Source organism: Talpa europaea (genome assembly GCF_964194135.1).
Source record: "Talpa europaea genome assembly, chromosome: 14".
Classification (NCBI taxonomy): Eukaryota; Metazoa; Chordata; class Mammalia; order Eulipotyphla; family Talpidae; genus Talpa; species Talpa europaea.
The window spans coordinates 68,304,230-68,330,707 of record NC_140082.1 but is presented as its reverse complement, the minus strand read 5'-3'; the positions used below and the strand labels follow the sequence as shown (position 1 = coordinate 68,330,707).

General features: G+C 36.7%; 1 protein-coding gene across 12 annotated transcripts in view; it reads right to left on the bottom strand.

Moving 5' to 3' along the window:
• Positions 1-26,478, bottom strand: part of RGS7 (regulator of G protein signaling 7) — a gene marked incomplete at both ends in the record, with an annotated part of 489,391 nt that overhangs the window by 161,637 nt on the left and 301,276 nt on the right. For 10 of the 12 annotated variants that reach the window (XM_084253313.1, XM_084253315.1, XM_084253309.1 and 7 more), the window contains one exon: positions 6,245-6,295. The exons of the other annotated variants lie outside the window; for them this stretch is intronic. In XM_084253313.1, the coding sequence (XP_084109439.1) occupies positions 6,245-6,295 (51 nt within the window). The remainder of the gene's footprint in view (positions 1-6,244; positions 6,296-26,478) is intronic. 12 annotated transcript variants of the gene reach the window in all.

Sequence of the window (26,478 nt, the reverse complement as noted above, 5' to 3'; positions counted from 1 at the left end):
GTATAGAGGATACAAAGAAAATCAGACAATTAAAAATGATAACAGCGGTTGAGCGCCTGGCTGCAAAGCTGCCCGCAGCCTCTGGAGTGCCAGATCAATCCCCGGCCATCGGCAAGGGTCCCACACGGTGCACAGACCTCTCCTGTTGTGCCTGCTGCTCCCCTCGGCAGTGTACTTCATCAATCTACCTGTTCTGCACCCTGCTCTGTCTCTGGTGAATTCTCTCACCCTCCCTTGCTTCTGACTGTACAAAGTGCTTGTATAAATAAATAAATAAATCTTTAAAAAAATGATCACAAGAGTCAGGGATGGACAACTACATAATGATAAAGGGAAAAATACTTCAGGAAGATATACCACTTACCAATATACACTCACCAAATGAAGAAGCAACAAAATACATTGGGGAATTAAAATCAACCCATAAAACACAACTTGGGAAAAAAAAATGCATATGCTGGAGGGTAATTCAACATCACACTCTTACCAGTGGACAAATCAATGAGACAAAAAAATGAAAAAAAGACATAACATATTTAACAAAGATTTATACCATATGGATTAATAGCTATGTACAGGATCCTGCAACTCCAAAAAAGTAGAAAATACTTTTTTTTTTAATCAAATGAGCATGAGGAACTCTCCAGGGTTGACCACAAACTAAGTAACAAGATAAGCATCAAAATTCATGAAGATAAAAATCATACCAAGTATCTTATCTGACCATAAAGTTACTGAACTACAAATCAACTTCAAAAAGAAAACAAGGAAATACTTTAGTACATGGAGACTAAATAATACTATATTGAACAACTAATAAGTTAATGAGGAAATCAAAGAATAAATGAAAATACATGGAGGCAAATGATAATGAGGACACAACCTTTCAGAACACAGGGGACACAGCAAAAGCAGTCTAAATGGGAAACATATAGCGATGCAGGCTACATTATGAAACTACAAAGAACCCAAATTAAAAGTCATATCTCTCATTTGGAGGACTAGAAAAAGAACAACAACAAATCAAGTCAGAACAGAAATAAATGAAATAGAAATGATATCAAAGATCTACAAAGCACTTACACAATTCAACAAAAATAAAACAAAAAACCCATTCATAAAACGGGCTGAAGAATGGCACAGGCAGTTCTCAAAGAATACATGCAGATGGCCAACAAGCATGAAATAATGTTCATCCTCACTTATCATCAGGAAAATTCAAAACAAAACCATAATGAGATAGCATATCACACCTGTGAAATTGGCCACCTTAAGAAAATAAAAACACACAAACAAGTGCTGGTGAGGGTGTTTAGAAAAAGGTACCATATCACATTGTGGGTGGCAATGTAGACTGCCCCAGTCCCTCTGGGAAGTATGGAGGAGATTCAAAAAGATTACTAATGAGTTTACCATATGACCCAGTAATTGTACTCCTATCCAAAGAACCAAAGACACTGCTGTTTATAGCAGTGCTATTTACAATAGGCAAGATATGGAAACAATCTAAATGCTTCAGAACAGATGAGTGGATCAAGAAGATGCAGTGCATATACATAGTGGATAACTACTCAGTGATCAAAAATGATAACCTCGTGGCCTCCCCGGTGGCACAATGGTTGAGTGCTGGGTTGCGAAGCTGCCCGCAGCCTCTGCAGCGCCAGTTCGATCCCCGGCTGCTCCCCGGCCACCGGAGGAGGGTCCCACATGGCGCGCAGACCCATCCTGCCGCCCGCTGCTCCCTTTGGCAGTGTACTTCGGTCCTTCTGCCTGCTCTGCTCCCCCCTCTGACTCTAGTGAATTCTCTCACCCTCCCGCGCTTCTGACTGTACCCAGTGCTTGTATAAATAAATAAATAAATCTTTCAAAAAAAAATGATAACCTTGTAACTTTTGTGGTAACATGGGTGAAACTGGAAGGGCTTATTCTAAACAACATGAACCACAAGGAGAATGATAAATACTGGATAGTTTCATTTACATGTGGAACTAGAGAAACCAAACAACTGGTCAAAGACAAATTGTAAGACTGACCCTTGAAAGCAGACCACAGCCTGAGACACTCAGGAGGGCAGTTGGAAGGGTAGGGAGATGGGAGAGTAGAGAAAGTTGGCAGGGGGAGAGGACACCACCGTGGACTGTGGGCACACTTGTTTTGAGAAATCTATGGCAACTGCACCAGAGGGGAGAAATACTATATTGTGAAAAAATAAACAATGATGTTTAAAAATAATTCAAAAATTTCAACAAACATAATATAATCTATACAAAAGCTGATCCATCTGGGTATGGTGTGATAACACAGATGTGAAAAGTATGAACATATATCTCTCTGAGTCACATAATCTGTTGTATATCAATATTACCTCAATAAAAATATTACAATTAAAAATGATAAATATGAGCTGGAGAGTTGAGTCATCACAGAAAACTGAGAGCAACTTATGTGGCTAGCAAAATTAAAAAAGAAGAAAAGTCAGGCGTGTAACCCCCTGGAAGTCAAACACAATAAAGTCATCCAAGGAAGAAATGCTGCACTTGTAATGCTTGGCTCATTGTATGAATTCATTAAAATAATGCCAAATGAATGAAACTATGAAGAAATCAATAAAGAAATTAAAATATCCAGCCAAATATGCACTCAATTTATGTAATATAAAGGAAAACAGTATTTAGTATTCATTAATAAAATATTCAAAACTATGGGGCCTCCCCTGGTGGCGCAGGCAGAGCGCAGCTCCATGAAGCTCTCCGTAGCCTCTGCAGCGCCGGTTCGATCCCTGCCTGCCAGGGAGGGTCCCACATGGTACAGCAGACCTCTCCTGTCTCACCCACAGCTCCCCTCAGCAATATATTTCATCAGTCAGCCGGTTCTGTTCTCTGTTCTGTCTCTGGTGAATCCTCTCACCCTCCCGCGCATGGGGCCTGTACCCTGGTTCTTGTATAAATAAATAAATAAACTTTTAAAAATAATATTGAAAAGTATGTATAAAAAAAGCACTTATTGGATAAGAACCTGAAGGTCATGGAACCCTCTTCCCCCGACTCGAAATAGGCCATCGGAACCTGATTCTACACCCACTCATTAGTCTCTTCTTCCAACTTAATACAAAATTCTCTTTCAGCAATTTATTGAAATCTAAAGCTTCTAATTATCCCTAATGATTTTCAAATGACTGACCACCTGACCACCAAATAGAGCACAAGGCAGAACCTGTCATGGGTTTCTTTCTTATTTTTAAATATTTTCAGAGAATTTATAGAAATTAAACCTGTCATTATACCTATTCTCTTTCTGAGACATTTCAAATTGGTATGAGTAATTTCATGCATGTAGTCATCAATATAATTTTTATGATATCAGGTAGGTTATTATTTAGTTGAAATCACTATACCAAATTAATTAATTTTCAGTATGCAAAATGTGTTATATCTTCAGAACAGTCATGAAGGCTTCTAATTCTTTTATTTTTTTTTAAGTTTGAGACTTTTTTTTAAGATTTATTTATTTTTATACAAGAACTGGGGTACAGGCCAGAGGCATGGGAGGGTGAGAGGATTCACCAGAGATAGAGCAGGGAGCAGAACAGGGAGACAACAGAAGTACACTGCTGAGGGGAGCAGCTGGCACAACAGGGGAGGTCTGCACACCATGTGGGATTCTCGCAGGCAGGCTGGGATCAAACCCGCACTGCTGAGGCTGTGGACAGCTTCACAGTGCGGCGCTTAACCCACTGAGCCACTGGGGAGGCCCAAGACTTCTAATTCTTTTCAAAATTTAGTACAGGGGCCTCCCTGGTGGCACAAGGGGTTGAGACGCAGCCTATGAGGCTGTCCGCAGTCACTGCATCATGAGCTCGTTCCCCGGCCACGGAGTTACCAGCCTGGTGCATCAGCCCTCTCCTGACTTGCCTGCTGCTCTCCTCAGCAGTGTATTTCAGTCAATCTACGTGTTCTGTTCCCACTTGGTCTCTGGTGAATCCTCTGACCCCCCACACACACCTCTAGCCTGTACCCCAGTTCTTGTATGCATAAATAAATCTTTAAAAAATAAAATAAAATTTAGTGCAGCACCATTCACTCAGAAATTAGCTCATAAAAAAAATCCTATCAAAAGTATTGTTCAGTCTATTATAAATCTAATAATATGTATGTTAATTTCTCAATATGATTGATTTTATCTTTTCATGAAGATTTATATGAAGAATTTGTATTTATACAATGAAGATTTACATAATCTTTAATCTCTTAGAAAGATCAATTATACATATCTATTACTGTTAGAATAATACCCCATATATGAATGATAAACAATGATTGATTCTTACTAGCTTTTTATACCTGAAGGTTATCATTTTTCAAACTATTACTGAAAAGACTATTATTGAAAGTCTTAAGACTGCCAGTCTCAACTTACAAAAAATAGTTTTAAGATTAATTTTATCCTTGAAGTAATAGTATTCTTTGCACATCAGTAATCCCTTATCATCAACTATGCCAACTGAGTTTTTATCCTGGGGTCATTTATCTGGTGCTATAGTTTGTAGAGTCAGGTATTCCCACTGAGGTGAAGATTAAATATAAATCTGTTATGACTATGTTTTCTTTCCTGAATAATGAGTTCCTATTTTCATTTAGTGATAACATAATGCTGACAACAGATGCTTCATCTTCACTTGTTTTAATGCAGTGTAACTTGCTAGGACAAGTGTTTGTAAAACTCCTGTACTAAATGAACAGATATATACACAGACACTTATGTACAGAATTAGAGCTATATTTTCTTTTTTTTTAAGATTTATTTATTTATTTATACAAGCATTGGGTACAGTCAGAAGCACGGGAGGGTGAGAGAATTCATCAGAGCCAGAGCAGAGAGCAGAACAGGCAGAGTGACGAAATACACTGCTGAGGGGAGCAGCAGGTGAGGCAGGAGAGGTCTGTGGAGCCATGTGGGACCTTCGCCACCATGTGGTGACCAGGGATCAAACTGGCGCTGCAGAGGCTGCAGGCAGCTTTGCAACCCAGCCCTTAACCACTGCACCATCGGGGAGGCCCTAGAGCTATATTTTCTTATGGTATGGCTTTATAAATTAGCTAAAAATGGGCCTCCCCGGTAGCAAAGCGGTTGAGCGCTACCCTGCAAAGCTGTCCACAGCCTCTGCAGCGCTGGTTTGATTCCCTGCCGGCCAGGAAGAACCCCACACGGTGTGGCAGACCTCTCCTGCCTCGCCCGCTGCTCCCCTCAGCAGTATATTTTGTCAATCTGCCTGTTCTGCTCCTCGCTCTGTCTCTGGTGAATCCTCTCAGCCTCCCACACTTCTGACCTGTACTCCAGTTCTTGTATAAAATAAATAAACAAATCTTTAAAAATAAATAAATAAATAGATTAGCTAAAAATGAGGAAAAAGTTAAAACTTTGCATCTCCATGTAATGTTACTTGTAAATCATCCTAAGGAGGTAGTCAAAAAAGCCATGACTATTCCTCTCTAACTGAAGGGAAGATGTGTTATATAAGTGCATAGCCATCCTTCTCTACCAGTCATTTTGCTCCCAGTTTTTCATAAGATTTTTTTTTTAAGATCGTTATACCTTAAACTTCATTTTTATTTCATAGGCATGAAGGTTCTCACATTGTAATTTCTTAAAGTCATAAAAGGTGTCACATATGTAGAAATCTGTTCTAGGTATTTCCAAACACAGGATGGTAGAAATTGTTTCCAAACTCTGGAAACCGGTTTATTGTTATAGAACAGACATAATGTTCACCACAGTAAGTAGGTTCATGAATTAAATTAGAACATTACAAAAACCACGTAAGTTTGGCAAAAAACTGCAATTACAAATAACTTTGCTTTCAAACTTATATGCATAAGTGGATTTATGGCAAAACTATAAATCAAGGTGGTTTTTAATGTTTCATGAATGGAAACTTCATTGCTTCATAACCACTTCCTATAAAAGTTCCATATACAATATTAATGGACATGTGTACAATGTATTCATTCTATCACCAATCACTCTAATAATATATAAAATGGGACAGTAAATATGTGAAGATCATAAAACTATAATAAGATAATTTAACTAAATTATATTATCATAAAATTTGTGTAAATGCCAAAATAGTTTAAATTTAATTGTTATTTGCATGTTTACTTTCTTGTATTAATAGACCTGAGAAAACATATTTATTAAAAGCACAAAGAAAGTAATTCTATCAATTGGAAAAATGTTGATTTACCTGGATCTTCTATAGTTAAGTTCTTTATTAACCATTGAACAATATCTGAACCTAGAAAAATAAAAGAGAAAAACACAGATATATGTGAACATGTTAAATTTAACAATGTTCAACTTTTAGCATTCATGTTGGGAACATTTATCAATGTTTTAAGAGATTAAAGATAAACCATAAGGAGTACTGAAAACAGAGTAAATACATAACTTTTCTTCAATAGGGAAGATTCAAATTAGTAAATCGTATTAAACAATTAAACTTAATTCCATATATTAATTGTAGACAGAATGATTCATTCATCCATTCTTTTAATAAGTATTTGAGTGACCACTGTAATTCAAGAACAATTCTAAGTATGCCATCACCATGCTTTATATTATGGTCCCTCTCATTTATTGTTGCCCACATTCCATCCTTGTATCTCAAACCAAGTCAAACTTGTCAGTTTTTGAAGACTCCAGCATGCTTCAAGCCTGGATTCTTCACAACACCATCCCCTAACTATTTCAAGGCACCCATCATTATTTTAAACAACAGAATTTGCCTTGATTCTTAACTTTGTATCTTAAATATACAACACCCTACTTGGAACTGCAAAGGAATCTGTGTAGTTCTTTACTGTAGTTTTGACCATATGATATCACAACTACTTATTTGATTAAAGACATATTAAATACCTTAACTTGGGCTGTCATATTCATCTTTTGTATTTGGAGCATAGCAAGAGTTTAATGATGTATGATGCATTTTTTTAAATGCATGTTTCTACTTCATACAGAAGATTTAATGAGTCAGCTACATTTTAATGCATGAAAACTATAGAAATTTAGTTGCTGAAGGAGACTATTTCAAAATTAAAGGTGTAAAATAGTTAACAGAGTTTTCATGTATAATTTCTATATACTTGATAGTAGGAATAATAGGGACTTAAAACTAATAAAATTGTTCATTCAGTAGGCCTTTAACCCAGGCTGAAGAACTTGGATTTACTTCTATAAATCAGGCAGGAAAAGACATGCAATGTTCTTTGGACCAATTACATCATCAAAGCAATCTCAAGAAAATGGGTATTATAGAGTGCTATGTTCAGTCTTATATCCTGAGTTATTCTGAGACTCGACTTTTACTTGATCAAACACACACACACACACACACACACAGAGTAATACTGACCAAAATAGAAATTCATGGCCCCAAATTTTATACAACCTACCCATTTTCACATTTGAACATCTATTTGGGAAACATATGTAGGTCATCACAGGAAATTTCCTTTCTTTTGAAGAGAACTAATCATTGCTTCCAGGACATTTTTTTTTTAATTATTATTATGAAAAATGATTTCAAAATGCTTGTAGAGAGCGTTAAAAATAGTTTATTATATTTTTTGTCTTTTTCTGGAAGCAGAAAGAAATATAAAGAGGAATAATTTGAAACTACATTTAATTTGGGAAATACGAAAATATCTTGTCAGACCTAATTTTGGATATTTCTGTCACTAGTGAAATACCAGTTCAGCTCTGAAGAGTCAATTTAATCAAATATGATCAACTGTCAATGTCACCTGGCAGATGCTATAGTTGTTTTATTACTGTATGATTCCTGAAGCATATTTATAGTTCTAAGTGGAAGCATTATCAATTATTAATTTATTGTTAAATGCATACCCAAACATATTCACCTATTTTGTTTCTGTGAGAGTAGACCTTTATACCCAGGCAAGAAAGATGAACACCAAGAAAGAAAAATAAAAAGAACCTTGCATCTTAATGAAACAAGAGATTGAAAGAAAAATATAATATCATAGCCATGTTGAGAACTATAATTTAAATTTAAAGAGGATATTGCAATGAGGAGGGGTTTATCAAGAAATGGACTTTTCAAGCAATTTATTAACTTTATGTTTAATGAATAAATGGACAGATTGGCTAAAATTCTGAAGACTGTCAGTTAACATGCATGCACCCTTTAGTTTAATAATTTATTTTTATTGTGGTAACATTGGTTTACAATATTGTACATGACTTAGAGGAATAGGTTAATAAATGATCAGATGCATATCACCACACCTAATACCAAAATACCTGTGACCTTTATCACAGGCCATTGGGCCCCCTCATCACTTTGTTCCCACTCCACCATCTACCTCCAGTAACCTCCACTTGGAAGTCAACTTCTAGGCTTTGTTTTGGTTTAGATTTGTCAGTCCCTTTTTTTGTTTCTCTCCTACATATAAGTGAATTATCCTGTAATTGTAATTCTACTTCTGACTTATTTCATTTAGCATAATACCCTCCATCCATGTTATCACAAATGATAACATTTGATCTTATTTTATAGATGAGTAGCATTCAATATGTACCACAAAATTTTATTTATTTATTTATTTTTTTTGAATTTTAAAGAGCAATTTTATTTTTATTTATTTATTTATTTTTTATAAATTTTATTGTTATATTCCCGATACAATTGCAGCCCCCCATTCTGACCCCAATCCCTCCCCTCCCGCCCCCGCCCCCCTAAAAGTGTCTCTGGTTCATAGTTTTTTGTTGATTTTGATTTTCACTTTCTTATAGTTATTCATTTTCCTGGTCCCTTATTTAAATTTTCTAGATTCCTGCTATGAGTGAGACCATCCGGTATTTTTCTTTTTCTTTTTGGCTTATTTCGCTGAGCATGATCCCTTCCAGCGCCATCCATGTTGCAGCAAATTGCATGTGTTTATCTTTTTTGAATGCTGAGTAATATTCCATGGTATATATGTACCACATCTTCTTGATCCAGTCATCTATTTTTGGGCATTTGGGTTGTTTCCAAAGCTTAGCTATTGTAAACAGTGCTGCTATAAACATAGGGGTGCAGGTATTCTTTGGAATTGATGTTTCTGTGTCCTTTGGGTAAATACCTGGATCATATGGAAGCTCTATGTTTAGTAGGTCCAGAAATCTCCACACAGCTTTCCACAGTGGTTGGACCAGTTTGCACTCCCACCAACAGTGCAGAAGAGTTCCTTTTTCTCCACACCCTCGCCAACATTTGTTGTTGCTAGTTTTTTTAATATGTGCCATTCTCACTGGTGTGATATGGTATCTCATGGTAGTTTTGATTTGCATTTCCCTGATGACAAGTGATGTTGAACATTTTTTCATATGCCTGTTGGCCATTTGCATTTCCTCTTCAGAGAAGTTTCTTTTAAGCTCTTCTGCCCATTTTTTGACTGGATTATTTTCTTTGTTGTTGTTGAGTCTCATCAGCTCTTTGCAGATTTTTGTGATATGTACCACAAAATTTTAATCCACTCATTCATCTGTAATTGGGAACTCAGGTTGTTTCTACAATGTGGCTATAATAAATAATACAGTAATGAATAGGAGTGCATATATCCTTTGATACTAGTGTTTTTTTGCATTATTTGGATACATACCAAGGAGTAGAATTGCTGGCTTTTTTTTCATATTTTGTTTATTTAAAGAAATGGCAAGCGAGCAATTAAATAGGTATAATCCCTTAATTTCTAATTAAGAGATGCACCTATAACTATGTATAGATAGGTGATGTAAATGTAGATAATATAGATATAGATATAAATATCTCAAGCAAGTGATAATGGAAACATAAACTTCTAAAAGATGTAGCCCTGATCAGTGATCATACTTTTGCTTTGAATATTTAGACATTTATATTTTAGTTACAAAATGATATGCTGTCTCAATTTACCAGACACAGTGGGAGTTGCATTGTTGAGTAATCCCAGTAACATGATTTGAAGCAAAAACAATCAGGAAAATACTTCCTTATGAAAATGCTCAGAGTTCTGCATAAGGCAAATAGTTTCTTCCATGATTTTGATAATACTATCATGTTTCCATCTATTTCTTCCTTGACTAACCTCTCCACAAATTAATTTCAGACATCAATTATTCCAATAAGCCTACTATGCTCACCACACCCCACATTACTAGGTAGTGTGCTTCTCTAAGTTGTATTAATCGCCTCGTCTTTTATTACACTTGACAATGGTTTTATCATGCTCTCTTAAATTTTGTCTGCCTTCCCCTTTCCTTTGCACTATTGCAGAAATTCTTGAATATAGAATGAGCATTATTAGTTATTGATCCTTAACACCCAGCCCAGTACCAGACATGAAAAAGGGTGAACAATAAATGTTGGAATAATGAATGAATTAATAGCAAGATTCCCATTCACAAATCTTATTCTAAAATGAGGATACAAAAGGATGGCACCATCATACAAAGAATAGTTGATTGTTACCCAATTTTTACTTTCTATAACCACACTGAAGTGTGATAGCTTTCCTTTCCAAGGCTATCAACTTCATCCATTATTAGAACAAAGAAATTAAAATAATTTGGAAACAAAATTATTCCATTACCCATGCTGTGGAACTGACATGGTAAAGGTCCTTCCCTACCCCTGTCCTGCTAGAAGACCTTAACTAGTCTCTGTCCTGTGCCTAACTTACTTCCATTACAGTCTGTATCCCCTGTATAGATTAATGTATTCTCTCAACTATAAATGCCAACAGTTATCCATAGAGAGAATGTGAATTAGAGGTACCAAGAAAGAAAAAGACTATGAAACTTGTTAACATGATATACGAGGGCTTTGTTACAATTTTGATTTGTCTTCTTATTAAAATAAACTTTTTTGTATTTTCTACTTAAGCCATTAATGAAAAAAATTTTAATTCTTAGTCACAATGTAAAGTGCTCAAATATTCCTGAGGCAACAACATTGATATGTTTCTCTCTAATACTCTGGTTTCTCTTCTGATCATATAAATCTTCCACCTTTCATTATAATATTTCCCTCAGGAAAGTGAACAAGTTCTTAGAACCATCTAAATTCATTTGCAGAACCATAAAACCATACAGACACACTGATGGAAATATTTTTTTAATTAACAGCATAAATAAATCACATTTGTGATGGGTTCTCAATAAATCTCACTAAATATAAGACACTTTATATATCTGGAAAATATTTTTCCAAATATTGGTCTTATTTCTTGAAATAGTCAAAACATATTTATTTTTATGTTAATTTATAAATAACAAATCTTCAAAAACATTCAATCAAGAACAAGGGACCACTTCCTCTCCAAAACCACCAAAGCCCAAATGTTAAAATAGATTCTAATTATGTTACTGAGACCCCAATGGTTCAAAATGGTGTGTGTTCTCCCAGAGTGCAATGTGTAATAAACTTGACTTATTTAAACATGAGACTGTTCTCAGTGTGTTTTAGAAGTGAAAGACCTGCACAATGAAAAATTTAAGAGATTGTTGAAAGAAATAGAAGATATAAGGAATGGAGAGATATTCCTTGAGCATGTGATGGGAGAATTATCATTGATAAAATTATTTCTGTGCTATACAAAGTAATGTACAGATTAAATACCAAAGTCTCAATAATATTTTTCTTAGTAATACAACTAAAATTACAGAAGTGTATATGGAGCCGCAATAGTAGGAAAGAAGTTATCTCAGACTTCAAGCTATACTAAAAATCTATAGTCATTAAAATTAATGGCATTGGAAAAAAGTAGACACACAGACAAATGAAATAAAATCTGATAGAGCCCATAAATAATCCTACACTTATATGGACAGTAAATCTAGGACAAAGGAGTCAAGAGTAAGAATTACAGAAAGGAAAGTCTCTTCGTCATATAGTGTGTTGGGAATCCTGGACTACTATTTTATACCTTACATAAAAAATTAATCAAAATGGATTAAAGACTTTGTTGTAAGATCTGAAGCCATTATATATATATATATATATATATATATATATATATAATATCATAGGTAAACTACTACAGTGCATTGACTTGAGGGGTGTCTTTGGGTATTGACTCCAGAAGCAAAGGACAAAGGCAAGAATAAACTAATGGAACTTCATTAAAGTAAAAATGTATGCATAGTCAAAGAAAAAAAGTCACCTTATGGCATGGGAAAAACATTTGAACATATACACGGGACAGAGAAGTAGTATCCAAGATCTACAAAGAACTCATACAACTCAATGGGAAAAAAAAAAAAAAAAAAGCTGCCCCAGCCTCTGCAGTGCTGGTTCGATCCTCGGTTGCCGGTGAGGGTCCCACATGGCGTGACAGACCTCTCCTGCCACACCCGCTGCTCCCCTCAGCAGGGTATTTTGTCAGTCTGCCTCTTCTGTTCCCTGCTCTGGCTCTAGTGAATTCTCTCACTCTCCCATGCTTCTGACTGTACCCAGTGCTTGTATAACTAAATAAATAAATTTAAAAAAAAAGAAATTTCCCACTTAAAAAAAAAACAACCCAGTTTTCAAAAATGGACATAAAAGCTGAGATCAGAAAGTGTAAACACATTCAAGGTGCCAGGAGGTATAAATGGAAACAGTTTCCAGAAAGAATGGGTGCACAACAACAATACATGTAAGCTACAGCTTTCTTACAGTTCTTCAGTTTTTATATTTTCATCAGAAAAAAACATAAGCAGAACAAGAGGCATGAATGTCAAGAACATCAAATTTTGAATAAAAAGAAGACAATAATCTACTTCTTTATGAATATAAATGTGCTTTGTACTATGAAATTATTATATTCCAGGAAAGCAGAGTATAAATATATTTTTTTCAGTTTGGAATACAATATTTCATCTAAAAATCAAATATAGTAATCATATTTTATAACTACATTATCCCTACCACCATTAATGACCAAGTTTTCCTGGGCATAGAGAAAAGTATGAATACACATACAACTGCCTGATTCTTCATCAGATGTGTGTATCTCAGTTAATACTGCCGCCATTTATATAAATTAGAAACCTGTGAGCCATCTTAGTCCTTTTCCAGTGTTTACTCTCTGAATCTAATAATTACCAACACTTCTTAATTTTTATTAACATCTAAATCTGGAATTACACTAAATTAGTATCCCATGTAAGCAATTTTTAACTGATATTAGAAAACTACTTAAATTTTCCATGTTTCCTTTTTAAAGTTATATTTAATGAGGTAATGTTGATTTACATTGCACTACATGTATAGGTTTACACATCTACAATTGTATGTTACTTGACTACACTCACCACCAAAGCTCTAGTAATCCTCATTTACACACCCCTCTCCCATTTGCTCCCACCCCACGACATCCCCCTTCTGGTAGGCTTATCAGAGTCCAGTGGGCTCTTCCCTGTCTTGTTTTCAACACTCCATTTTCATTCCTCTCCCCTCCTGTATGTCTCATATCTATGTTCAGCTCTCAAGGTTTACCTTTGACTTTTTTGTTTGGTTTCTCTTTATTCCAATAATAAGGGCAAGTATCCAGCATTTATCTTTCTACTTCTCATTTATTTTGCTAACTATAATACCTTCCATCTCTATCCATGTTGCCATAAATGGCATGATGTATCTTTTCAATAAATGGTATTGATGTATCTTTTCGATCGTTAAACAGTATCCCATTGAGTGTGTGTGTGTGTGTGTGTGTATTTTCTTGAACCATTCATCTGTTTTAGGGTATTTCAGTTGATTCAATATCTTGGCTACTGTAAGAGTCCTACATATAAAGATAGAATCCTGGATGTGGAATAGCTGGTCATATGGCAGATACATTTCTACTGTATAGAGAAAACTCTACACAGCCTTCCATAGGGGCTGGGTCAGTTTACATTCTATGAGCAGTGCACTAGGGTTTGTTTTCCTCAACATCCTTTGTATGTGGATGCTAGCAAATTGTTTTCTTGTGTGTGTGTGTATACACACATACATGTATATATATATATATACACACACACACAAGTATGTATCAGTGTATATATATATATATACACATATATATCAGTGTGTATATATTTATTTAAATAAATAATTTGCACATTTATATATTTAAATATATTTTTATTTATTTTGTTATTTATTTATTTAATATGGACCATTCCCACAGGTATGAGGTGGTATTTCATCACGGTTTTGATTTGCATTTCTTTATTTTTTTTAAGATTTATTTATTTATTTATACAAGAACGGGAGTACAGTCCAGATCTGTGGGAGGGTGAGAGGATTCACCAGAGAAAGAGCAGGGAACAGAATAGGCAGACTGATGAAATACACTGCTGAGGGGAGCAGAGGGAGTGACAGTAGAGGTCTGCCGCACCATGTGGGATTCTTGCCTGCTGGCAGGGATCAAACCAGCACTGCAGAGGCTGTGGACAGCTTCACAGTGCTGCGCTCAACCACCTGCGCCACTAGGGGAAGCCCCTGCATTTCTTTATTAATAAGCAATGTTGAACATTTTCTTTTCACATGTCTCTTGGACATTTGCATTTCTTTGTTGGAGAAGTGTATATTTACCTCTACTGCCCATTTTTTGATTAGGTTGCTTGATTTGTTTTTGTTGTGTTGTATGAGCTCTTTGTAGATCTTGACATAAGCCCCTTGCAGATGTAGGGTGTGCAAATATTTTTTCCTCTTCAGTAGGGTGTCTCTGCATATTAGTTACTGTCTCTTTTGGTGTACAACTTTGTAGTTTTATGTAGTCCCAGTTGTTTATTTTCCCATTTGTTTTCCTTGCTTGTAAGACAAGTCCTCAAAGATGATTCTAGACAATTCTGAAGTTTATGTCATCGAGTGTTTTATGTCTATATATTTTATATTTACAGGTATTACAACCAAATCTATTACCCATTTTGATTTAAATTTTGTGTACAGTGTGAGATAGTAGTCTAGCTTTATTCTTTTGCACCACCACTTTTTTTTTAATAGAGGCATGTTTTATTTATTTATTTGTTTGTTTGTTTTGTTTATACATGCACTGGATACAGTCAGAAGCGCGGGAGGGTGAGAGAATTCACCAGAGCCAGAGCGGGGAGCAGAGCAGGCAGAAGGACCGAAGTACACTGCTGAGGGGAGCAGCGTGTGGCAGGAGAGGTCTGCGCGCCATGTGGGACCCTCCTCCAGGGCCCGGGGAGCAGCCGGGGATCGAACCGGCACCACAGAGACTGCGGGCAGCTTCGCAACCCAGCGTTCAACCGCTGCGCTACAGGGGAGGCCACTGCACCACCATTTTTTGAAGAGAAATTCCTTTTTCACTGTATAGTCTTTGCACCCTTGTCATAAATGAATTGTCCATATATGTGTGGTTTTATTTCTTACCTTTCCATTCTGCTCCATTGTCCTCTGTGGATTATGTCATTGTTGTTGTTCCACTACCATGCTATTTTAATGATTATGGCTTTGTAGTGTAGTTTGAAGTCTGGAAGTATAATATTCAGTTCTTTGCCATTGTAGTTAGGAGAGCTTTGGCTATTTGGGGCCATTTCAGCAATATTTGTTCCATTTATTTGAAGAACACCAATGAGATTTTTAAAGGAATTACATTGAATCTGGTAGGATTTCCTTTGATAGGATAGCCATTTTGATAATTTTGTTTATTCCAAAACATGAGCAGGGAATGAATGTTTTTCCATTTTTGTGCCTTCTGTTTCTTTTAATATTATTTCATGATTTCTCTTGCAGTATTCCTTCACTTACTTTGTTAAGTTTATTTATAGGGGTGTGTGTGTGTGTGTGTGTGTGTGTGTTTACTACAATTAAAAACTGGATAGTTTTGTTATTTACTTCCTCTACAGGCTGATTATTTGCTTATAGGAAAGCAACTGATTTTTGTATATTGATTTTGTAATCTGCAATTTTACCAAACTGTTTTATTGTTTTAGTTTTCTCATCGATATCTAGGGTTCACAATATATGTTGTAACATCTGCAAATAGCGATGCTATCATTTTTTTCTAAATTTGGATTCATTTTATATTTTTCTGTTGTCTAATTATTATAGCTAGGTTTTCTGGTAATGTGCTTAATAGTGGTGAGAGTGGCCATCCTTGTCTTGTACCAGATCTTATTAAAAAGGTGTTCAGTTTTTCCACCATTAAGAATGATGTTAGCTGTGTGTTTGTTGCATTTTTTAAAAAGATGTTTCTTTTATCCCAAGTTTTTGAAGAATTTTCATCAAATGGATGTTGAACTTTATCAGATGCTTTCCCTGGTATCTATTGATATGATCATGTGGTTTTTATTTTCCTTTTTGTTGATGTGGTCGATAACATTATCTGATTTTCACAGAGTGAATCATCTTTGTTTCTGGAATAAATTCCACTTGGTCATGGTGTATAATCCATTTAATACATTATTGTATTTGGATTGCAAGGATTTTAGAATCTATATTCATTAGGGAGATTGGCCTGTGATTTTCTTTTTGTCGTTCTCTTTGCTCATTTTGCTATGAGTATGATGTTGGCTTCATAAAATGTATTTGGAAATATTCCTTCTTTCTCAATATTTTGGAAAGAATTTGAGCAGAATAGGTACTAGTTCATCTTTGAAATTTTGGTAGAACTTTATTATGAAAATATTTCATGCTGGGCTTTTATTTTGGTGGGGTCTTGATTACTTTTTCAATGTCTTTGCTTGTAATTGGTTTGTTCAAATTTTCCATTTATTCATTATTAAGCCTTGGGTGATTGCATAATTTTAAGAATTTGTCTAGCTCATCTATATTGTAGAATTTGTTTGGTTATAAATACCCATAGTAATCTCCAATTATCTTCTGGATTTTTACTTTGTCTGTTGTAATTTGTCCTCATTCATTTATGATCTTATTCATTTGAGTTTTCTCCCTCTTTTACTTTGTGAGCCTAGCTAGAAGTTTTTCTATTTTGCTTATTTAAAAAAAAAGATTTTGGTTACATCAATCTTCTGGATTTTTATGTTTTAATTATTATTTTTACTTTTATTTCTCATTTTTTTTGCTTTAATTTTTATTATTTCTTTCCTTTACTGGATTTTGAGTTCTTTCATTCTTCTTTTTCTAGTTCCTACAGATAAAAGTTTAGATTGTTAATTTGGGTTCTTTCTTATATCTTGATGTAGGCCTGTATTGCTATATACTTCCCTTTTAATACTGCTTTTGTTGTGTCCCTTATGTTCTGGAAGCCTGTGTCCTCATTATTATTTGTCTCAAGGATTTCTTTTTTTATTTCTTCTTTGACTGATTTCCTCATTAATCCAGTTGTCTTTTAGTAGTGTAGTGTTCAATGTCCATGTATTGGTGGATCACCTTGTTTACTTTTCGTAGTTAATCTCTAATTGGATATCCATATGTTCAGATATGATACTTGGAATTGTTTCAGTCTCAAATACTTGTTTTTATTTGTCTTCTGACATATAGAATTCTACAAGTGCACTTGTGAAAGATGTGTATTTGGTTTTTGGGGAGTGCAGTTCCCTATAAATATCTGTTAGGTTGATGTGGTCTAGACCTTTCCCTAGGGCATGCTTTCCTGTTTATTTTCTGTCTTGTCGATATATCCATTGATGAGAGTGGGATTTTGAAATTTCCTTCCACATAGGTGTTTTTATCCAATGTCTGTTTTCAAATTGTAAAATAATTGTCTAATATATGTTGTGTTTCTTCATTTGGTGAGTACATATTGATGAGTGTCATGTCTTCCTGGAGTATTGTCCCCTGAAGATTATATAGTATCCATCCCTGTCTCTTGTCACCTTTTTTTATTTTTATTTATTTATTTTATTTTTAAAGATTTATTTATTTATACAAGTACTGGGGTACAGGCCAGAGGCGTGGGAGGGTGAGAGAATTCACCAGAGACAGAGCAGGGAGCAGAATAGGCAGAAGGACTGAAGCACACTGCTAAGGGGAACAGCAGGCAAAACAGGAGAGGTCTGCTGCACCATGTGGGTTACTCCCTGGCTAGCCAGGAATCAAACTGGCACTGCAGAGGCTGCAGACAGCTTCACAGCACTGTGCTCAATCTACTGCACAACCAGGGAGGCCCTCTTGTCACCTTTTTAAACTAGAAATATAATTGATCTAGTGTAAGTATAGTTGTCCCTGCCTTTCTTTTGGTGCCATTTGCTTATAGAATTGTTTTCCACCTTTCTTTCGATATATGTTTATCCTTGGGACTAAGGATGTTTCCTGGAGGCAGCAGAAGAAGGCTGGATTTTCGTTTCCTAGTCAAATATACTACTCTTTGTGTTTTATTTGTGAGTTGACCATTTGTTTAGAATGATCATTGATATGTGGAACTGTTTTCCTGCAATTTTGTTCATAGTTTTGTGTTTAATTATTTCATAAGTTCTTTCTTTTCATTTATTTATTTATTTATTTATTTATTTATTTATTTATTTAATTTAAACATTTACTTATTTATGCATACAAGAACTGGGGTACAGGCCAGAGGTGTGGGGGGTGAGAGGATTCAACAGAGACAGAGTGGGGAACAGAACAAGCAGACCGAAATATACTGCTGAGGGGAGCAGCGGGTGAGACAGGAAAGGTCTGCTGTGCCATGTGGGTTGCTCCCTGGCCGGGGATCAAACTCATGCTGCAGAGGCTGTGGACAACTTCACAGGTTGTGTCTCAACTCCCTGTGCCACCAGGGAGGCCCTTTTTATTTTTTTTTAACTTTTCCATTTTTATTTATTTTTTATTTTTTTATTTTTTCACATTGCTGTTCATTTTTGTACACTATTTGATTTCTCCCCCCCAGGTGTAGTTTCCATTATTTTCCCACCACCACAGCACCTTGACCATCACCATAGTACCTTGTGCTCGCCCCTCCCCTGTTTTCACCCTTCTCCCAACCCCTCCCTCCTGTATGCCTCAGATCTATGGTCTGCCTTCAAGTTTTGTCTTTTTCCTCACTCTTAATTCAGTTTTCCTATATTCCACCTATAAGTGAAACCATCTGATAATTTTCCTTGTTCCTTCTCTTATTTTGCTTAGCAAAATCCCTTCCAGCTCCATCTATGTTGCTGCAAATGACATGAGATTATCTTTTATGATTGCTCAGTAGAATTCCATTTGATACCACAATGGAATATATATCCTACACTTTCTTGATTCATTCATCTGGGGCATCTTTGTTTTAAATCCTGGAGCTCCTTGAAATATTTCTGGAAGGGGGTTTAGTAGCTATGAAGTCCCAAAGATTTTGTTTGTCTGAGAAGTTTCTTACTCTTCCCTCACATAACAAGAAGAGCTACTCACACAATAGTATGCTTGGCTGGTATTTTTTGTCTTGGAGTATGTTTACTATGTCACTCCATTCTCCTCTTGGATGTAGCGTCTCTCCAGAGACCGCAATATAAACCTATTCTCTTTCCCTTTATAGGTTATCTGTTTCTTCCCCCTCATCAGCTTCATTATTTTTTTTTCTCTGTCTTGAACTTTTAGAAGTTTTATTACTAGGTATCCTGCTGAAAATTTCCTTTGCTTATCATAGTTTGATGTCTTTTAGTTTCCTGTGTATCTATTTTCATTTCCTTATTCTAGCTTGAAAATTATGTTCAATTATTTCCTCAAATAGATTTTTCAGCTTCTCTCTCACTCTTTTTCTCACCACTAGGATATTAAAGAATAGCACAGAAATGGGTGGAGATATCTGTGAACTGATGAACTACTGTTCAGAAGGCGACTTTGGGAAGGGAAGAACTGAGATGTGTGGAATCACATACCCTTGATTAAGGGGAAACGCTGTAGAAGACTTGGTATACTCTGAGAAGGCTACAAAATATTGCATTTTGGGGTGGGGAGACCCATAAGAAATATAAGTGACTGCAGAAGGGGCCAGTCAGTTTGGGGATTCAAGGTTTTTGAATCTTCAAGCATTTGGGGTCAGCAGATTCCAGCCCCACCCATGCTAGTCTTCCAGAAGGCTGTTGGGGCACCTGAAGGTGGAGGCTTCCAGCAGCCAACCTCAGAGAGGAAAAGTTAGAAGGCTTTGCAATTAGCTGAGCAACTGAAACTATTCCCAGTTTTGCTGCTGTTTCTTTTGCTGGTAGAAAAGGTGAAACCCTGGAGCCAGGCACCTCACTGAGCTGTGAATGTGACCATTTGTCAGGTCACATTCATCTGCTACAGCTGCTGTCTTGAGTGTCACTTGTCTGGTGCTGCACTGGGGCATCCCAGCAGCTCTGGGAGCCTCTCCTGTTGTATCTTCTGTTGTCTTTGAGTTGGAACCTGGCCTAGAGTCTGGCTGCTGCATGGTCCAGGTAGACAGAGGTAGGAAGACACCATCTTGGACATGTGGTCTATTGTTTGGGAGGGGAGCTCTGTGTCCTCAGTGCTGGGAAGACACCATTTTAGCAGCTTTTGTTTAATACTGAAAAACACTGGGCACTGATTCGGGTTAGGTGAAGGCCATTTTTGACCTCAGAAACTCTTTGTTTTCCAGCTTGAGTAGTCTTGCACTAGTGTGCACACATGAAGATTCAGATAGTGACAGGTAAACTAGTTGGGCAGTGTTCTTGGACAGTTTTAGTGCCCCTTGCTGCTCATATCAAATAGAAACTGTGAGCGGTGTTTGTCTTTCATGGAAAGAAACTGTAAATGGGAAGCTTTTTGTCGTGTGCCCTTTTGCAACTTTATAAGTTGTATCTTGAGGATATATCACTTAATTGAAATTAAAATGAAAATAATTAAACAGAAAAAGTCTCAAAATACTGTGCTTGTTAAATGCCTCAAAAAGTGTTTCATTCTTACTGTGGAAGATTTAGATATAAAACGGGAAGTTGTTGGGGACAAGAAAGGAAATGTCCACCACTGAGGATTGCAGCATGGCACAATCACCCAGTGTGGGAGACCCCTAAGGCATGCAGCACTGAGACAAGGAAGACATCAAGGTCGTGGCTATACAGTTGGAGATGTTTGTCTTGTGTCTGTGAAACTCCGTCAACCCTATTCACCGGAGCTGGACTCCAGAAAATGGCGCCCAAACAGGGACCTGAGGGAAGATAAGATCCTCCCACCTAAGTGGGGGAAATGCATGGGGAGAAGACAAAAGAAAAAAAGAAAAACCACAGATTGAACAGCCATTGGTGAGACCTTTCTGGAAGTAAGGGAAGCCTTTGGAACTTTCAGGGTAACAATGAGACAAAACGAAAATGTTTAATAGCCTAGTAAAAGACCTGTAGACCCAGAGTTTGCTACATTTTCACTTTAGTCTGACCTATCTCCTTTCTTCCTTCGTTATCAGCTTGGTATAAGGTCCACAAACCCAGAGTCTGTGAAATTTTCAGTTGAGTCTGTCTATTTTTTCTTTAAAAACATGATTAATATAACCAAGATGAAAATGCATACATTGCACAAAAATGAAAAATCATATAAAAATATATAAAATAAAATGTTAAAAAAACATGATTAATAATCTCATTCGCCCTCCTGAGCCACCACCACAGTATGTGTTTATTTCATTATGGGTGTGGCTGAGACCCCACAGCAAGACTACTGTCTCCAGTAGATTTTGAGACACTCAGAAAAATGTTTCATGAAAAACAATTGGAGGGAGAAATGCTTCAAGTTTTTCTTGCTAATTATTTGAGGAGGCGGCCAGGGTCCCTGACACTAGAGTTTTGCCATTCGTTCTTTTTAAGAAAAATAAAGAAGGGTATTTCTAAAAATGGTATTCAAAGTTCATTCACAATTGTTAAGGTCATAGGAAATGGCTATAATATGACTATATGAGACTAAAAGTTTTTTATTAAAACAGTATTAACCCACTGCAGCAGGCTGGTGGGGGCTGCTCCTGGTCTCAGTGTGCAGCTGCCTGGACTTTTTCTCCAGTGTGGAGATCATTGGCACGTCTTTACTGCCTTCCTGCTGTGGGGGGTTGACTCTCATTTTGTCCACCTTGAAATGTTATTCTGATCTGTTCTAGAGGTAAAAAAAAAAAATCTATTTCCCTGTGTCTCCTACAAAATGCTTATGGATTGGGTAAAAGTTTTTACCCAATCCAATAGTTTTTGTACTAGTACTAATAGCAAATACATTAAATAGTTCTCTATACACAACTTCTTTAATCTAATGTATATTCTCTATACACAACTTCTTTTGCTTATTGGGCCTGTAAAAGGTTGAGTTTCTTGTTAAAATTAATTAACCCAGTAAAAATATAAAGTAAAAATACAGCCTTTGTGAGCTAAATTCTAAATCTCAGATTTTGGTAAAATTTTAAAAATGGGTAGACTGTAAACATCTACCTCTTCTCCTATCCGCAGATAACAGTGTTCTTTATTGTCTTAAAAATATGCTTGTTCTTTTTTAAAAAAAAAAGATTTATTTATTTATTTTTATACAAGAACCAGGGTACAGCCCAGATGCGTGGGAGGGTGAGAGGATTCACTGGAGACAGAGCGGGGGACAGAACAGGCAGACTGAAGAAATACACTGCTGAGGGGAGCAGCAGGTGAGACAGGCGAGGTCTGCTTCGCCTTGTGGGATTCTCGCTGGCTGGCCGGGATCGATCCTGCACTGTAGAGGCTGTGGACAGCTTCACAGTGTGGCACTCACCTGCCTGTGCCACCTTGGAGGCCCTCCCAAAAATTGCTTCTTTCAGTGAGATAAAATGGTAACAACTTAAAGCCAAAGAATCATTTCTTAAAAATATAAACTCAAAAATATTTTCTTATCTAAAAAAGTTAGTAAAAACTGCTTTAACTGTTGTGGTCTTGAGCCCTAGTTCTTTAGTAATGATTAAGATTAGACACTTATTCTATGTAAGCATTTTAGCTTCTATCTCATTAAAAACCTTCTCAATATAAAAGTGTATTTAAAAAGGGCCTCCCTCGTGGCATAAGGGGTTAAGATGCAAACTTTGAAGCTATCCACAGCCTCTGCAGCACAAGTTCAATCTCCAGCTGGCCAGGGAGCAACCTGCATGACACAGCAGGTCTCTCCTGTCTCACCCACTGCTCCCTTCATCAGTGTATTTCAGTTGATCTGCCTGTTCTGCTCCCCACACTATCTCTGGTGAATCTTCTCACCCTCTCCCACTCTGCACACCTCTAACCTGTATCCCAGCTCTTGTATACATAAATAAATAAATCTTTAAAAAAAACTTAAAAAAGAATATTAAAAAACTTGTTAAATAAAATTATCAAACTTAAACTAAAATCTAAGCCATCTCAAAAACTAGATTGTTTGAGATGTTTTATAAAGCCTCTTTTATGATTAATTTTTTTTTTTGGTCTTAAAAATCTAATGTATATTCTCTATACACAACTACTTTTAAGCCAAAGAGTGACTCTTAAAAAATACCAATTTAGGATATGGGATATGGATAATCTAAAAGAGTTCTTAAAAAACTAAAATTAAATCAGTGACAGGTTTCTCAGTGTTTTCAAAAATATTGATAAAATAACTATCTCTTAAAATTAGTATACATGGCCAATATTTTAAATAAATATCAAAAAATCTGTCTGTCTTTTTTTTAACCTCTAGAGGACTAATTATAAGCAGCATCTATATAAAGTCTAATAAAAACAAATTTTGAAATCATGATCCAACATTTATTTATTTATTTATTTTTGAAGATTTATTTATTTATTTATTTATTTATACAAGCACTGGGGACAGTCAGAAGCATGGGAGGGTGAGAGAATTCACCAGAGCTAGAGTGGGGAGTAGAACAGGCAGACTGATGAAGCACACTGCTGAGGGGAGCAGCGGGTGGCAGGAGAGGTCTGTCATGCCATGTGGGACCCTCTCCGGCAGCCAGGGATCGAACCTGCGCTATAGAGGCTGCAGGCAGCTTCGCAACCCAGCACTCAACCACTGCGCCACTGGGCAGGCCCGATCCAACATTTTTAATAAACAAAAACTAGCTCAAATCTAATGATATAATTCAAAACATACATGGCTTAAATTTATAATGTTCAGTATTAATACTTTACTCTGTTTAAATGTGTTTATTTAAAAAAATCTTCTGGTATAAAAGATACTTTTGTCTTTTCTACTAAGTCACATATATATAAACAATTTACATAATATTAATGTCTTTCTAATTTTTCTTGTTTTTTATTAATCTACCTAATACTTGTTTATTAACCACTACTGTTAGGACAGGTGTTGTTTTACATCAGGCTATGCAGACTACTCATTTTGTACAAAATTAGTATAAAATTCCAGTAAACTCTAAATCATTCAAATACAGCTAAATAAAAAAAAATTAAAATTACAAGTCTAGAACAGACAACAAAATGGCTAAAAAATCAACTAAAAATTATACAAGCCCAACTGTCTTTGCCTTGTAATTAATATTACACTTCAATCTGTGTGACTCCATTTGTATATAATCATACTAATGTTACTTACAAACATATCAAACTACATTTACAAAAAAATGCAAAAACATCTAAACTAATACAACACAACAAAATATACAAACTACATTTGTTAAATGCTTATCTATAGTAAAAAAATATTATAAACTCAATAATAGGGAGATTAACCAATTTAAATCTATTAAAATATGGAAAATCTTTCAAAATTATCTTTTTTCAATTTTTTTTTTAAGATTTATTTATTTATACAAGAACCAGAGTACAGGCCAGATGCACAGGAGGGTGAGAGAATTCACCAGAGACAGAGTGGTGGACAGAACAGGCAGACTGAGTGAAATACAATGGTGAGGGGAGAAGAGGGTGAGGCAAGAGAGGTCTGCCTTGCCATGTGGGATTCTTGTAGTCTGGCGGGGATCAAACCCATGCTGCAGAGGCTGTGGACAGCTTCACAGCACTGCACTCAACCACCTGTGCCACCAGGGAGGCCCCCAAATTATCTTAATATTAATTGTACTAATCCTTATTTTTACATCTGTTCCTTTATATATTCTTCTACGAAAGCAAACAAAAAAACACGTAAAGGGTCTCTCCCCTGGTGGTGCAGATGGTTGAGCGTCGTGCTGTGAAGCTGTCCCGCAGCCTCTTCAGCACCAATTCAATCCCCACCAGCTGGGGAGGGTCCCATATGGCCCAGCAGATCTCTCCTGTCTTGCCTACTGCTCCTTTCAGCAGTGTATTTCGTCAGTCTGCCTGTTCTGTTTCCCTCTCTGTCTCTGGTGAATCCTCTCACCCTCCCATGCATCTGGCCTGTACCCCAGTTCTTGTATAAAATAAATAAATAAATCTTTTTAAAAAGCACGTAAAAACAAAAACAACTAAATGCTGCCACCATTTTCACTGTCAAGACTACATTAAATAGGGCCTCCCTGGTGGCGCAGCGGTTGAGCGCTGGGCTGCGAAGCTGCCTGCAGCCTCTGCAGCACCTGTTCAATCCCCGGCCGCTCCCCGGCCACCAGAGGAGGGTCCCACATGGCACGCAGACCTCTCCTGCCACCCGCTGCTCCCCTCAGCAGTGTACTTCGGTCCTTCTGCCTGCTCTGCTCCCCGCTCTGGCTCTGGTGAATTCTCTCACCTGCCGCGCTTCTGACTGTACCCAGGGCTTGTATAAATAAATAAATAAATCTTAAAAAAAAAAAAAAAAACTACATTAAATAGCAAAGAAGGGGAGTTGTTGGAGACTCCTAAGTGCTGACACAAGGAAGACATCAAGGTCATGGCTATACAGATTGGGATGCTCTTTCTTCTGTCTGTGAAACTACCTCTGGGGGGACAGACTAGATTAGAAAAAGAAACAGAATAAGGGCCTCCACTGGTGGCGCAGTGGTTGAGCCCTGGGCTGCGAAGCTGTCCACAGCCTTTGCAGTGCCGTTTCGATCTGTGAGGGTCCCACATGGCATGAAAGACCTCTCCTGCCTCGCCTGCTGCTCTCCTCAGCAGTGTATTTCTTCATCAGTCTGCCTGTTCTGTTCCCCGCTTTGGCTCTGGTGAATTCTCTTACCCTCCCACACTTCTGACTGTACCCAGTGCTTGTATAAATAAATAAATAAATCTTTTAAAAAAGAATAAAAAGAAGCAGAATAACCTGATAGTGCAGAAATTTGGAGGTGAATTTGTGCCCGGACAAGGCCAAAAGCTAAGAGAATACTTCATTGTCTAGTAACTAACCTGGGCGGGGAGGTGGGGTGGGGGCTGCTTGTATCAATAAAAACGAGTTGCACAGGGCACTTGGGAGCTTGAACGTGAATGAGAGGCCTTGAGTCACCTGGGTCCCTTTTCTCTTAAACTCTATTTTGTGGCTGTCATTTCTTTATAATTTCCTCAGTTCAATCAGATTCTTCTCTCAACCCTGTTCACCGGAGCTGGACTCCAGCAACCTAGCATACTAAATCAGATAAGACTAGGCAGGTCCAGGAATTTGGCAGATTTTTGCAATAATTATGTTTACCCACACACTCTGTTAGGTGAAAAAAAAAGAAGGAAAAAGGAAAGTATCATGGGCTAGTCTTTCCTTCTCATTACCCGATA